The sequence below is a fragment of the Glycine max genome, chromosome 4 (genome assembly GCF_000004515.6).
Source record: "Glycine max cultivar Williams 82 chromosome 4, Glycine_max_v4.0, whole genome shotgun sequence".
Lineage (NCBI taxonomy): Eukaryota > Viridiplantae > Streptophyta > Magnoliopsida > Fabales > Fabaceae > Glycine > Glycine max.
Window position 1 is genome coordinate 22,731,807 of NC_016091.4, and position 12,554 is coordinate 22,744,360.

At 34.6% G+C, this 12,554-nt stretch overlaps 1 protein-coding gene across 1 annotated transcript; it reads right to left on the bottom strand.

Moving 5' to 3' along the window:
* Positions 1–10,470: 10,470 nt before the first annotated feature.
* Positions 10,471–11,952, bottom strand: LOC106798519 (E3 ubiquitin-protein ligase MARCHF9). The gene is made up of 3 exons (XM_014775115.1): positions 11,671–11,952; positions 10,810–10,881; positions 10,471–10,536 (listed from the first exon to the last, which is right to left on the bottom strand). The coding sequence occupies exons 1-3, from the start codon at positions 11,950–11,952 to the stop codon at positions 10,471–10,473; spliced, it is 420 nt and encodes a 139-aa protein (XP_014630601.1).
* Between the last annotated feature and the right edge of the window lie 602 nt (positions 11,953–12,554).

Consider the following 12,554-nt stretch of genomic DNA (forward strand, 5'->3'; position numbering starts at 1 on the left):
TGAGTCTAGGACAGTGGCTGCTCTAACTGTAGGATTCTTTACCCTTTTTTATGTATATATGGGGTGGGAAGATTTCTATACTCAGTGTCGTGATATTTTGTTATATTAATCCTTTTGGTGATACTATGTAATATTTTGAGGGGTAGTGTATATTTTATCTTTCTTGCACAGAGTTGAAATTATTTTAGTACATCTATGCATATTAAGGGTCACTAAGACTCAGTATGTATGATTACGTATTTCTTTCAGTTCATCATCATTCAATTTTGTGCAAGTTAATTCTTTATATGTTGTACCTTATCACAGCACTGTGTGTGGATGAAAGAAAAACGACAACAACTTTCAAAATGGATTTTAAATAGAGAATGTATTTTGACAATACCCTTTATTCATGAGCGTTTTAATTATACGTAGATGTGTAATCAAGCGTAATATGTGTGTGTGTGGAAAGCAAGGTGCAAAAATAGGGGTTGATGAAAAAAAAAAAATTTCTTACCCCAAAGCAAATAAAAAGAGAGAATAAAAAAAGGATCAAAAGCTTAAGTGAAAAGCAAGGTGCAAAAATAGGTAAAAGTTTCGTTGCTTTTTTAGTATTTTCATATGATTGAGTGGAACCCTTTGTTAGCCTATTTCTTTCAATACCTACCTTACATTACATGCTTGGCCCCATTACAACCTAATACGTTTCATAAATTTTTTGGGATTCATCTGAGCTGAGTTAATTAATCTATAGAGTTGTGAACTTGTTCATTGAATTGTGATCTTGAGTGTGACTGTCTATTTGTATAACATTGAGAGATGGTTAGCAAAGTGAACGTGAAGCTCTTCAAGAATGTTTGCATGTTGATTATAAGCCTAATGGATTCCTGAGTTAATTTTTGATACCCTAATGTGTGAGTTTTACTTTTGAATGAATGAGGATTTCTGATACATGAGTTCTAACTTGGGAGAATTTATTTTCATTAGAGAAGTAGAACATTTGCTTAAGGATAAGCATTGCTCAAGTGTGAGGAGGTTGATAAACCACTTTTGGAGTGATATTTTGTGTGAGTTTGTGTGTCATTTGAATGAATTTTCTTAGCATAACTCACATTTGAGTGCTAGTTTTGTCTTGTAGAAGCATAGATGCTCAATTAAGTGAAAAGAATGGAAATTCACACTTTTATCTGAAGATTTGAAGATTCTATCACTTGACCATGACGGTGGTACATTCAGCACGGTCGTGGTAAGCAGTGTTGGATCGAGTGGCCTCAGAATAATTAAGAAGGGGGAGGTTGAATTAATTATTTCTAGAACTTTACCAATTAAAAATTACTCTTTTAAGGCTTTTACTAAATTGTTAAGAGAAAGAGGAGTAGAAGAGAAACTTAACAGAAAGTAAAAGCGGAAATTAAATGCACAACGGAAAGTAAAAGAGTAGGGAAGAAGGAAACAAACACACAAGGATTTTTATACTGGTTCAGCACAAACCTGTGCCTACCTCCAGTCCCCAAGCGACCTGCGGTCCTTGAGATTTCTTTCAACCTTGTAAAAAACCTTTTACAAGCAAAGATCCACAAGGGATGTACCCTCCCTTGTTCTCTTTGAACCTAGTGGATGTACCCTCCACTAGAATTGATCCACAAGAGATGTACCCTCTCTTGTTCTCAGTCAAACCCAAGTAGATGTACCCTCTACTTGTACTACAAAGGATGTACCCTCCAATGTGTTAAGACAAAGATCTCAGGCTGTTACACCTTTGATACTTTGTGAATGGGGATACAAAAGAATTCTCAGGCGGTTAAACCTTTCAACGCTTTTGTATTAGGGAATGGGAAGAATCAAAAGAATTCTCAAACTGTGTCGTTTTGAATTCTTTGACAAGGGAGAAAGGAGACACAAAAGAATTCAGGCGGTTAGTCCTTCCTTCTTTTGGAAAAGAGAGAAGAGAGACACAAAAAGAATTCAGGCGGTTAGTCCTTGGCGAATTCTTTTTGGCAAAGAGAGAAGAGAATGAAAAGGATGAATAGCACAAGTTTTCAAGGTTTGGAAAACCAGAAAACTTCAGAAAGCTTTTGGTACAAAGAAGAAGAAGAAGTTCAAAGAGATTTCAAGAGATTCAAGGCTTGTAAAGGATTGTATGAGTTTGTTAGAAAGATTGGAAAAATGATTGATTCAAAATGCAAAACAAAGTCTTGCTTTTATAGACTCTTCATGTCTGATCAAGAAGACCATTCAGAAGAGTTATAACTTTTAGAAAAACTTAAAACTCATTTGAAAAAGTCAAAACCTTTTTGAAGAGTTACATCTTTAGATTTTTCAGAAACAAACACTGGTAATCGATTACCAAATATGTGTAACCGATTACACAAAGCTTTTGAGTGAAACAATGTGACTCTTCACATTTAAATTTGAATTTCAACGTTTAAGGACACTGGTAATCTATTATCAAAACATTGTAATCGATTACAGCCTTTTGAAAATATTTGGAACGTTGTAAATTCAGTTTGAAAACATTTTCAAACTTATTTTGCTACTGGTAATCGATTACAACAATATGGTAATCGATTACCAGAGAGTAAAAACTCTTTGGTAAAGGTTTTGTCAAAAACTCATGTGCTATTCAAAGTTTTGAAAAAACTTTTTAATACTTATCTTGATTGAGTCTTTTCTTCATTCTTGAATCTTGAGTCTTGAATCTTGATCTTGATTCTTGAGATCTTGAATCTTGAATCTTGATTCTTGATTGTAGGCTTTCTTCTTGAGTCTTGAATTCTTCTTGATTCTTGAACTCTTGACTTGTTCTTGATTCTCTTGAGATGGATGTTCTTTGATTCACTTGAGCTTTTTGTTCATCACTTTTGTCATCATCTTTTGTTGTCATCATTGTTATCATCAAAACACCTTTGAATCATTGTTGATTTATCATGAAGCTTTGCTTCCACAATCTCCCCTTTTTGATGATGACAACTTCTGAAATCAAGAAACACACACACACACACTTTTTCCTAGGCGATCACTCTCATAAATTCTCCCCCTTTGTTTTTGAATTTATGCTTATCTTAAAAATAAGTTGATTACTCATGTGAATTCTTGATTTAATCCCATTTCTCTCCCCCTTTGGCATCAACAAAAATCCAAAGTGCGTATCAAATAAATTTAATTTAAACATCCATTTAATGTTGATAAAAAATATCAACCAAATCATGAAGCAAGAAGCAAGAACCATGAAACCATGAAGCAAACAACCATGCATAGATAAATTATAAACTCCACATAGTCAAATAACATACTTAATAATTGTTCAAACATACCATGCAAAAAGGGAAATAGTAAATTGTTCAAATAGTATAATAATATAGCCAAAATACAAGGCTGAATATCAAAGTACTAATATTAAGATATAAGTCTAAGATGATGGTGGCGGCGGTGGTGGAAGATCAAAGCTTGATCGGATGTAAGATACATCTTCTTCAACCTTAGTCATTCTTGACTCCATTTCATTGAAGCGCATATCCACTTGCAGTTCCAAAGTATCAAACCTCTCACCAACAAAGGTTTGAAGACCATCAAACCTTTCCAAAATCTTCGAAAGAAGAGATGAATCTTCTCCATCATGTCCTTCTTCACCAATATTTCTAGCACCCTTCTTTACCCATGATCCATCATGCTCCTTAATATAACCAAAGGATGCTATGACTGAAGCGCCTATAAGGAATGATCTCTTGATTGGAACATAAGGTTCTGAATCAAGAGGGATGTTGAAATGTTGAAGGAAGAGGGTAACAAGGTGAGGATAAGGCAATGGGGCATTCAATCGCAATGCCTTATGCATGCAATATCTAACAAGATGTGACCAATCAATTTGTAAACCTTTATGAAAGGCCCACATGACAATGAGATCTTCTTCAGAAACCTGGGCAAGGTTTGAAGATCTAGGAAGCAAAATGCGAACTATAAGGTAATGGAGGATGCGGCTTTCAAAAGCCAATGAACTGGCAAGAAGTCTTCCGGTCATATCCGCTTGGTTGGTGCAAACCAACCGGCGGGCATCATGCATAGAGAAATCGAATTTCCATTCATCAATCAGTGCACCCTCAAAAGGCACACCTTCACTAGGCAATTTTGTTAAATCATAGAATAGGGATTGGTCAATGACCATCTTAATCCCATAGATTTCAGACATTAGAACATCTTCATGAATTTCTAAATTTGAATAAAAAGCTTTAACTAACTCAGAATAGACAGGTAATTTCAGAGACATGAATGGAATAAGATTGGAGTTTTCAAATGCTTGGAAGCATTCAAAATTCTCATTAGAGAAGAACTCCATATCTATGAATTTTGGGTCTACAATGGAACGAGAGGAAAAGAGGTTTATGTGCCGTGTATGCTGTTCCTCTGATGAGAATAATGACCCAGAGGGAATGGAGGGAGGAATTGGAGCTTCTGTGACCCGGAATGCCGCTAACTCCGACTCGAAGTTCCTTTCTGCTTTTTCGATGGTTCCGCCATTTGAAGAGTTTTTTCGGGATTTCAATCGGTTCAAATGAAAGAGATTGAAAAAAATATGAAGTTTGGGCTTTGTGGGGAGTGATTTGGACAAGAAATGAGTGAGATATGGCTAGAAGAAAAATTGGGGGCGAGGGTTTTCGAGAGAATGAAGGGTTGCAAGTTTCAGAATTTGAAATTTGAATATATAGGTGTAGGGACGCGTCGTAATCGATTACACAAATATGGTAATCGATTACCAGAGAGCAACTTTGCCAGAAATAATTGCTTGTAATCGATTACACTATTATGGTAATCGATTACTAGTGGTTATTTTAGCCAGAAAACAAAAAATAGAAGGCTTTCTAGGAGAGAAGAAGTTTTGAAAACTATTTTTGAAAATACTATATTTGAAAATACTTTATGACTAATTTTCAATCATGTAATTTACATATCATGTCATGCAAAAATATTCAAAACATGAAGATAATCAATTTTATCAAGAACAATTACAACACAAGTATGAAGAATATGATTTTACTTGAATAAGTGAATGAATATTTCATGCAAATAGAATGAAATCAATCAAGCAAATATACTCATGATTTCAATCAATCCAAAAGACAAACAAATAAAGAATTGTTAGTCATCATAGTCAAATTGTTTGAATGAAAATTTCAACTTTAAGAAAAAATTTTAATAAGATAATGATTTTGATATTATCTTTTTCAGGATTGAAGTGTCTATATCTTCAAAGTTGAGAATCATTCTTTTTCTCCTTGTTTTTCATCATTGAGAGATGTTCTCGTCACTTTCATAATCTTTGGTTAAAAGATTAATCTCCTTTTCTGAACCATCGGATGAATCATTGTCATCCCATGCAATGTATGCTTTCTTAGTTCTTCTTTCGTCAAATCTTTTCTTTTCACTTTTCTCCGGTCATTCTTCATTTGATGGACAGTTGGCCTTGATGTGACCAATTTGATTACATTTGTAGCACCTAAGGACTTGAGAATCATCTTGTGATTTTCTTCCATTATTGAAATTCTGACGCCTGTCAATTCTTCTTTTCATGATGAATTTCTGAAATTTCTTAACAAAGAAAGAAAAATCTTCTTCATCATCTGAATCTTCTTCTTCGTTTTCTTCTTGTATTGAAGATGAGGCTTTAAGGGCTATGCTTCTCTTCTTTTTGTCATTTTCTTCATTCTGATTGAGGCGTTGAAGTTCCATCTCGTGTTCCTGCAATTTACCAAACAAAGTGGCAAGAGACATGGAAGATAAATCTTTGCTTTCAGAAATAGTAGTTACCTTGGGCTGCCATTCCCTACTTAAACATCTTAATACTTTATTAATTAAATCTTCATTGGGAAATTTTTTTCCTAAGGATGCAAGATGGTTTACTATATGTGTAAATCTCTTTTGCAAACTATGGATATTTTCATTTGGGTTCATCCTAAATAATTCATATTCATGGGTAAGGGTATTTATTCTAGACCTTTTTACATCTGTGGTTCCTTCATGGGTTAACTGGAGAGTATCCCACATATCCTTGGCATTAGTACAATTTGACACTCTAAAGTACTCATCTATCCCTAGGGCTGAAGTGATGATATTTTTGGCTTTGAGATCGTACGGGATTTTTCTCCTATCTTCTTCTATCCACTGATCTCTAGGTTTTTGGGTTGAAGTACATGTGCTTACATCTACTATTGTGGGTATATGTGGTCCTAATTCTATTGCTTCCCATATATTTAGATCTATGACTTCAATGAATATTTGCATGCGGGTTTTCCAATAATGGTAACCCTCACCATTGAAAATGGGTGGTCTGTGAATAGAATTTCCTTCAGGAAACAAGGGATTTGAGGAGGTCATCCTACAAGAAACCTGCTCTGATACCACTTGTTGGATCGAGTGGCCTCAGAATAATTAAGAAGGGGGGGGGGGGGTTGAATTAATTATTTCTAGAACTTTACCAATTAAAAATTACTCTTTTAAGGCTTTTACTAAATTGTTAAGAGAAAGAGGAGTAGAAGAGAAACTTAACAGAAAGTAAAAGCGGAAATTAAATGCACAGTGAAAAGTAAAAGAGTAGGGAAGAAGGAAACAAACACACAAGGATTTTTATACTGGTTCAGCACAAACCCGTGCCTACCTCCAGTCCCCAAGCAACCTGCGGTCCTTGAGATTTCTTTCAACCTTGTAAAAAACCTTTTACAAGCAAAGATCCACAAGGGATGTACCCTCCCTTGTTCTCTTTGAACCTAGTGGATGTACCCTTCACTAGAACTGATCCACAAGAGATGTACCCTCTCTTGTTCTCAGTCAAACCCAAGTAGATGTACCCTCTACTTGTACCATAAAGGATGTACCCTCCAATGTGTTAAGACAAAGATCTCAGGCTGTTACACCTTTGATACTTTGTGAATGGGGATACAAAAGAATTCTCAGGCGGTTAAACCTTTCAACGCTTTTGTATTAGGGAATGGGAAGAATCAAAAGAATTCTCAAACTGTGTCGTTTTGAATTCTTTGACAAGGGAGAAAGGAGACACAAAAGAATTTAGGCAGTTAGTCCTTCCTTCTTTTGGAAAAGAGAGAAGAGAGACACAAAAAGAATTCAGGCGGTTAGTCTTTGGCGAATTCTTTTTGGCAAAGAGAGAAGAGAATGAAAAGGATGAATAGCACAAGTTTTCAAGGTTTGGAAAACCAGAAAACTTCAGAAAGCTTTTGGTACAAAGAAGAAGAAGAAGTTCAAAGAGATTTCAAGAGATTCAAGGCTTGTAAAAGATTGTATGAGTTTGTTAGAAAGATTGGAAAAATGATTGATTCAAAATGCAAAACAAAGCCTTGCTTTTATAGACTCTTCATGTCTGATCAAGAAGACCATTCAGAAGAGTTATAACTTTTAGAAAAACTTAAAACCCATTTGAAAAAGTCAAAACCTTTTTGAAGAGTTACATCTTTAGATTTTTCAAAAACAAACACTGGTAATCGATTACCAAATATGTGTAACCGATTACACAAAGCTTTTGAGTGAAACAATGTGACTCTTCACATTTAAATTTGAATTTCAACGTTTAAGGACACTGGTAATCTATTACCAAAACATTGTAATCGATTACAGCCTTTTGAAAATATTTGGAACGTTGTAAATTCAGTTTGAAAACATTTTCAAACTTATTTTGCTACTGGTAATCGATTACAACAATATGGTAATCGATTACCAGAGAGTAAAAACTCTTTGGTAAAGGTTTTGTCAAAAACTCATGTGCTATTCAAAGTTTTGAAAAAACTTTTTAATACTTATCTTGATTGAGTCTTTTTTTCATTCTTGAATTTTGAGTCTTGAATCTTGATCTTGATTCTTGAGATCTTGAATCTTGATTCTTGATTCTTGATTGTAGGCTTTCTTCTTGAGTCTTGAATTCTTCTTGATTCTTGAACTCTTGACTTGTTCTTGATTCTCTTGAGATGGATGTTCTTTGATTCACTTGAGCTTTTTGTTCATCACTTTTGTCATCATCTTTTGTTGTCATCATTGTTATCATCAAAACACCTTTGAATCATTGTTGATTCATCATGAAGCTTTGCTTCCACAAGCAGTACAACCAGGGTAATATGATGACTCCCCTTATAAACAGTGTCAGCCTTCCAACGATGGTTGTGGTGAATTCATTATGGTCGTAGTCCGCACTATGATGACTATAGTCATTCCACAACATCTCAAAGCTTTAGCGTCACAATTTTTTACCACGGTCGTGGTGGATTTTAGCATGGCCGTAGTGCACCTCATACAAGTTATTATTCTTAGGAAGCTATAAATAAAGGGGGTTAGAGTCTATAAATGGATTTTTTCCAAATTTTATGAATTAGAAAGCAATTTTAAGGGTTGTGAAGCGTAGGAAACACCATAAGGATGGGTTGTGATCATCATTCTTCCCTTGTTGGCATGTCTATGCTAATTTCATATAGGCTTTCTAGTTGTGCTTTGATCATGAGCGGCTAGTCACCCTAGTCTAGGGGTTATGATGTAACTATCCAATTGTACTCCTTTATCTATTATTAATGAAATTTCTCAGTGTTTTGTGTTAATCAATTCTCTTATTTCTATATTTATTTGGGAATTAATCATTCTTATGCTTAATCGAACGTATTGTGGTGATCATATGCACATGTTTGGTAAACCTAGGTAGAGAATATTTTATACCAAATTACATGATCAAACTAGTTGGGTAATCTCTGATAGATTAATTAATCCTTAATTGATCATCCCTGAAATTGATTATATCCTTTGACTTAAACTAATATATCTATGATCATTGGAGTATTGATTTAAGGCAAATAGCATCCTTTGACCTTGATCATAAGCGTTGGCTGACTTTGGGAATTGGTAATTAACTGTAAGAGTAATTTCATGAGAATTGACATTGGGGGGAAATTGGTACTAGTGAATCATAATCCCCGATCACTTTTAATATCATTTAAATATCTCTTTTGTGATACTTTATTTGTTTTCTCTTAAAATCAAAAACCCCAAAAATACTTCAATCTTCTTTGAATTATCTCGACTGTTTAGTTTAATAATTTTGATTATTTTAGGAATACAATTGGTCTCTAAGTTTTGATATCCAGACTTTTAGTCCACTATTACTATTGCCTAGGGTAAGTTTGTCCTTGTGTGAGTACTATTTTTACGCACCATCAGGCATAAGTATGAAGGATTTATTACACATCAAGTAAGGACAAGCCATGCAAGATATGCGAAAGGGATGTTTGAGTAGAAGATTTTGACCCATTCTTAGAGCCTTCAGAGTGCTCAATAATATATTCTAACTTACCCTTTAAGTTTCTTTTTTTAGAGGATACTTGCTAACGAAGCTGAGTTATGTGCAAGAAAAGGACTTAGACTCCATGTGCTTTTGAACTTTGACATAATTTGAGCTTGTAGAGTTGTCATTATCAGTGGTGTAAGGAAAGAACCATGTCTTCAATTTATTTTTAAATAAGGATTAGTGTGTTTAGTTGACTTATTATCTAACTTAAGAAACATTAGGAGTAAAGTGATAATTTCCTAGTTGTTTGGGTTAGTGCTAAGTATATTTGCTTCATAATTGCTCCTCGTGTGTATGTAACACGTAGTAAAGCAATAATATTTTATTCTAGAGTATCATAACTGCTTCAAAACTCCAATAAATTAAGCATGATTAATTATCATTAATCACACTTACCTTACAAGAGAATTGGTTTGTTTACTCATAAAAGTTAGTAAAATTATACACTATCTATATACAACAAAGGATATATAAGTTTTAGTTGTTTTTTTAGGGGAAACAAAGTGTTGTTGAAAAATTCAAAGTCAGTCGAAATACGTTTTGGCTAGTCTTATCTCAACAAGATTCCAAAATAATCAAACAATTTGTACTAAGAAGGGGAATTTGCTTCTTGATTATGGGCTCCCAAACCACTTCGTAAAGAGCTTGGTGTAGGTGAATGAAGAAGAAAGGAGAAGATAGGATTTTCGTGAAAGACAAAGGTTGAAAACTATAAATGGTAGCAATAAATCAAAGCGGTAAAGGAAAGTACACTACTAGAAAATAAGGTTTTTATATCGGTTATTTAAGACTTTCAACATCGGTTATTAACCGATGTTGAAAGTACTGATGTTGAAAGTAATATCGTTAACATCATTTTTCAAAACCGATGTTACTAATAAATACAACATCGGTTATTTAAATAGTCGATGTTAGATGATAAGAATTATGAAAAAAGAAAGTTATAAATCTACATATCAACATAAGTTTTTTAAAAAACCGATGTTTACTATCACTATCAACATCGATTTTTTAAATAACCGATGTTAATTGTCACTAACAACATCGGTACAACTATTTTCTTTGGATTTTGGCTATTAGCTTGGGGGAAAAAAATTGCAAAGTAGTTGTCCTGGTTATCTTTTACTTTGTTTCTATACTACATCAAATGTCTAAGGGAAATTTCAGTCATAACCATTTTCCCATAGAGAGCAGTTAATCAAGAACACGGATAGGTCTACAATCTGTCCCTATACCCAGGGGCAGAACGATAATCATTAAATGTGGGAGTGTTAATATAGAAGGGAAAAAAACAAACAACCATTTTGGGGAGCCACTGCCTTCCCAGTCCCCATCTAGGTACACCCTAGCTATACCCGGGCATCCAAGACTCTGATGCGCCAAATTATAAACCAATAAAGTTAGACACTTACAAAATAAACACTTATATAATTTCCTATCCTCATAACCTTACAATAACCAAAAAGTACCGGAATATGAAAACTATTGTGCAAAAAGCATACATGATGACATATCTCACAAGTTATGTCTCCTTTCTCATCACACCAATGTTGGACACACTTTCTGTGAGCATACTGCATAAAACCAAACGCCAACAACAGTCCAAGAATTAAGAATACCAAAATAAAGATGAAAGAAATGAAAAACAACATGACACAAACAACAACATTCTTCCACCCTTCTTTTTCACCCCTTTGTCTAAAGCTAACCAACGCATATTATTAATGCATTTACCAGTTCAATTTTGTAACAAGAAGAAGATTCTCATCAGAACTTTTAGCTGTCATTTCTTAATTAAACTAATTCGTAAACCCAGTAATATAATTATATTAAGCGCATGCTTGGTTTTCGGTTAGGACCCCTCCTCAAAAAGTCAAACTGAAAAAGCTTCAATTTTGCCTTGAAAGTCAGTTTGCAAAATGAAACTCATTCAAACTCAAGTTTGCAAACTTTAATCCAAACATACACTAAGTATGCAAAAAACATATACAAAAAATTTGTTAAACACATTTTGATCATGGCAGCATCTAGAAATCAGAACAGTGCATACACACACAACAAAGTCACAAAACTCAAAACCTTCTATCCAAGCAAAAGCATTTGCCGGTTTAGTAAACTACCATCAACACAAACAATATGAACATAAATAAAAAAATTAAATACCACACACACACAAAATAAAAAATCCCCCCACCTACCCCTTAAAGAAACAAATTTCCACATTGACCGATCATTTCAAACAAGACATAATTTACAAATCCAAAACGCAGAAATCATCATCATAACTAACAAATACCTGACAAAACCAAACCTCATAAATTTTTTAACAAATTAAAATCATCAAAGACACAAAATTTTGATACCTTAAGACTGCCGCTACAGGCGCAGGGTGTCTCCAAGTTGGAAACGCCATCCTCCTCCTGGCAGATATGACACTCTGCCATCTGGATCAGCTGCTCCTCCTCGTCGTCGCCCTCGTCGTCGCAATCCTCCGACGGTGAGGTGTCGGAGCTCCCAGCGGCGTCAGCATCCACGACGGCCGGAGGTGGAGATGGTTCGAAAGGCACCTGGGTCGTCTGCGCCACTGGATCAACAGGGACAGGGCGTGCAAGACAGTCAACGAACACCACCAAGTGATCGCTCATTGGAACAACGAATCTCGAATTGAAAACCCTAACAAAACAAAAACGAAGAACAAAAAATCGCAATTTCAGATCGACAAAATAGGTGGAAATCATGGAATCGCGTCACACAGAACACAAATCCCGCGGTTTTCCTGAGAAAAGAAGAGAAAAATCTTACCGAAAAGTGGAAATTGTAAGAAAGAGAGAGAAATGCAATTGAAAGTGTGGTTCTTTTGCGTTGAGTTGCACATTTTGTTCTTCTTGTTTTGTTTTTCGTTTTTTTATCATTTATTTTTTTGTTTGAAAAGTTTGCTTGAAAAATGGATAAAGGAAAAAAGTAGGGAAGAGAAGATAATGGTGCTATATATTAATGGGCTCGGTGGTGTCACGCTTGAGAATTTCAACGTTATCGAAACACGTGCGAAGGGTCATTTTCGTCATTTGGTGTGTCTTATATGCTTTGCCGCGTAACGACCGTTTCGTTTGCTCTATTTCTCAGGCCCGTTGTTACCAAAAACTCTTATTGTTTGCGTCGTTTTTTTTGTAAGTTACTATATTTTCAATTTGAATTTATAAAAGTTTTGCACTTTCAATTCAACAAAAATAATATGTACATATTTTTT

What these genes read in the sequence shown, in the direction of transcription:
- LOC106798519 (XM_014775115.1), bottom strand. Translation starts at nt 11,952, where the DNA reads ATGAGCGATCACTTGGTGGTGTTCGTTGACTGTCTTGCACGCCCTGTC. An exon ending in CCTGTAGCGGCAGTCTTAAG is followed by an intron (nt 10,882 to 11,670) that starts GTATCAAAATTT and finishes GGTTTTATGCAG; the next exon opens with TATGCTCACAGAAAGTGTGT. An exon ending in CTTGTGAGATATGTCATCAT is followed by an intron (nt 10,537 to 10,809) that starts GTATGCTTTTTG and finishes CCCTGGGTATAG; the next exon opens with GGACAGATTGTAGACCTATC.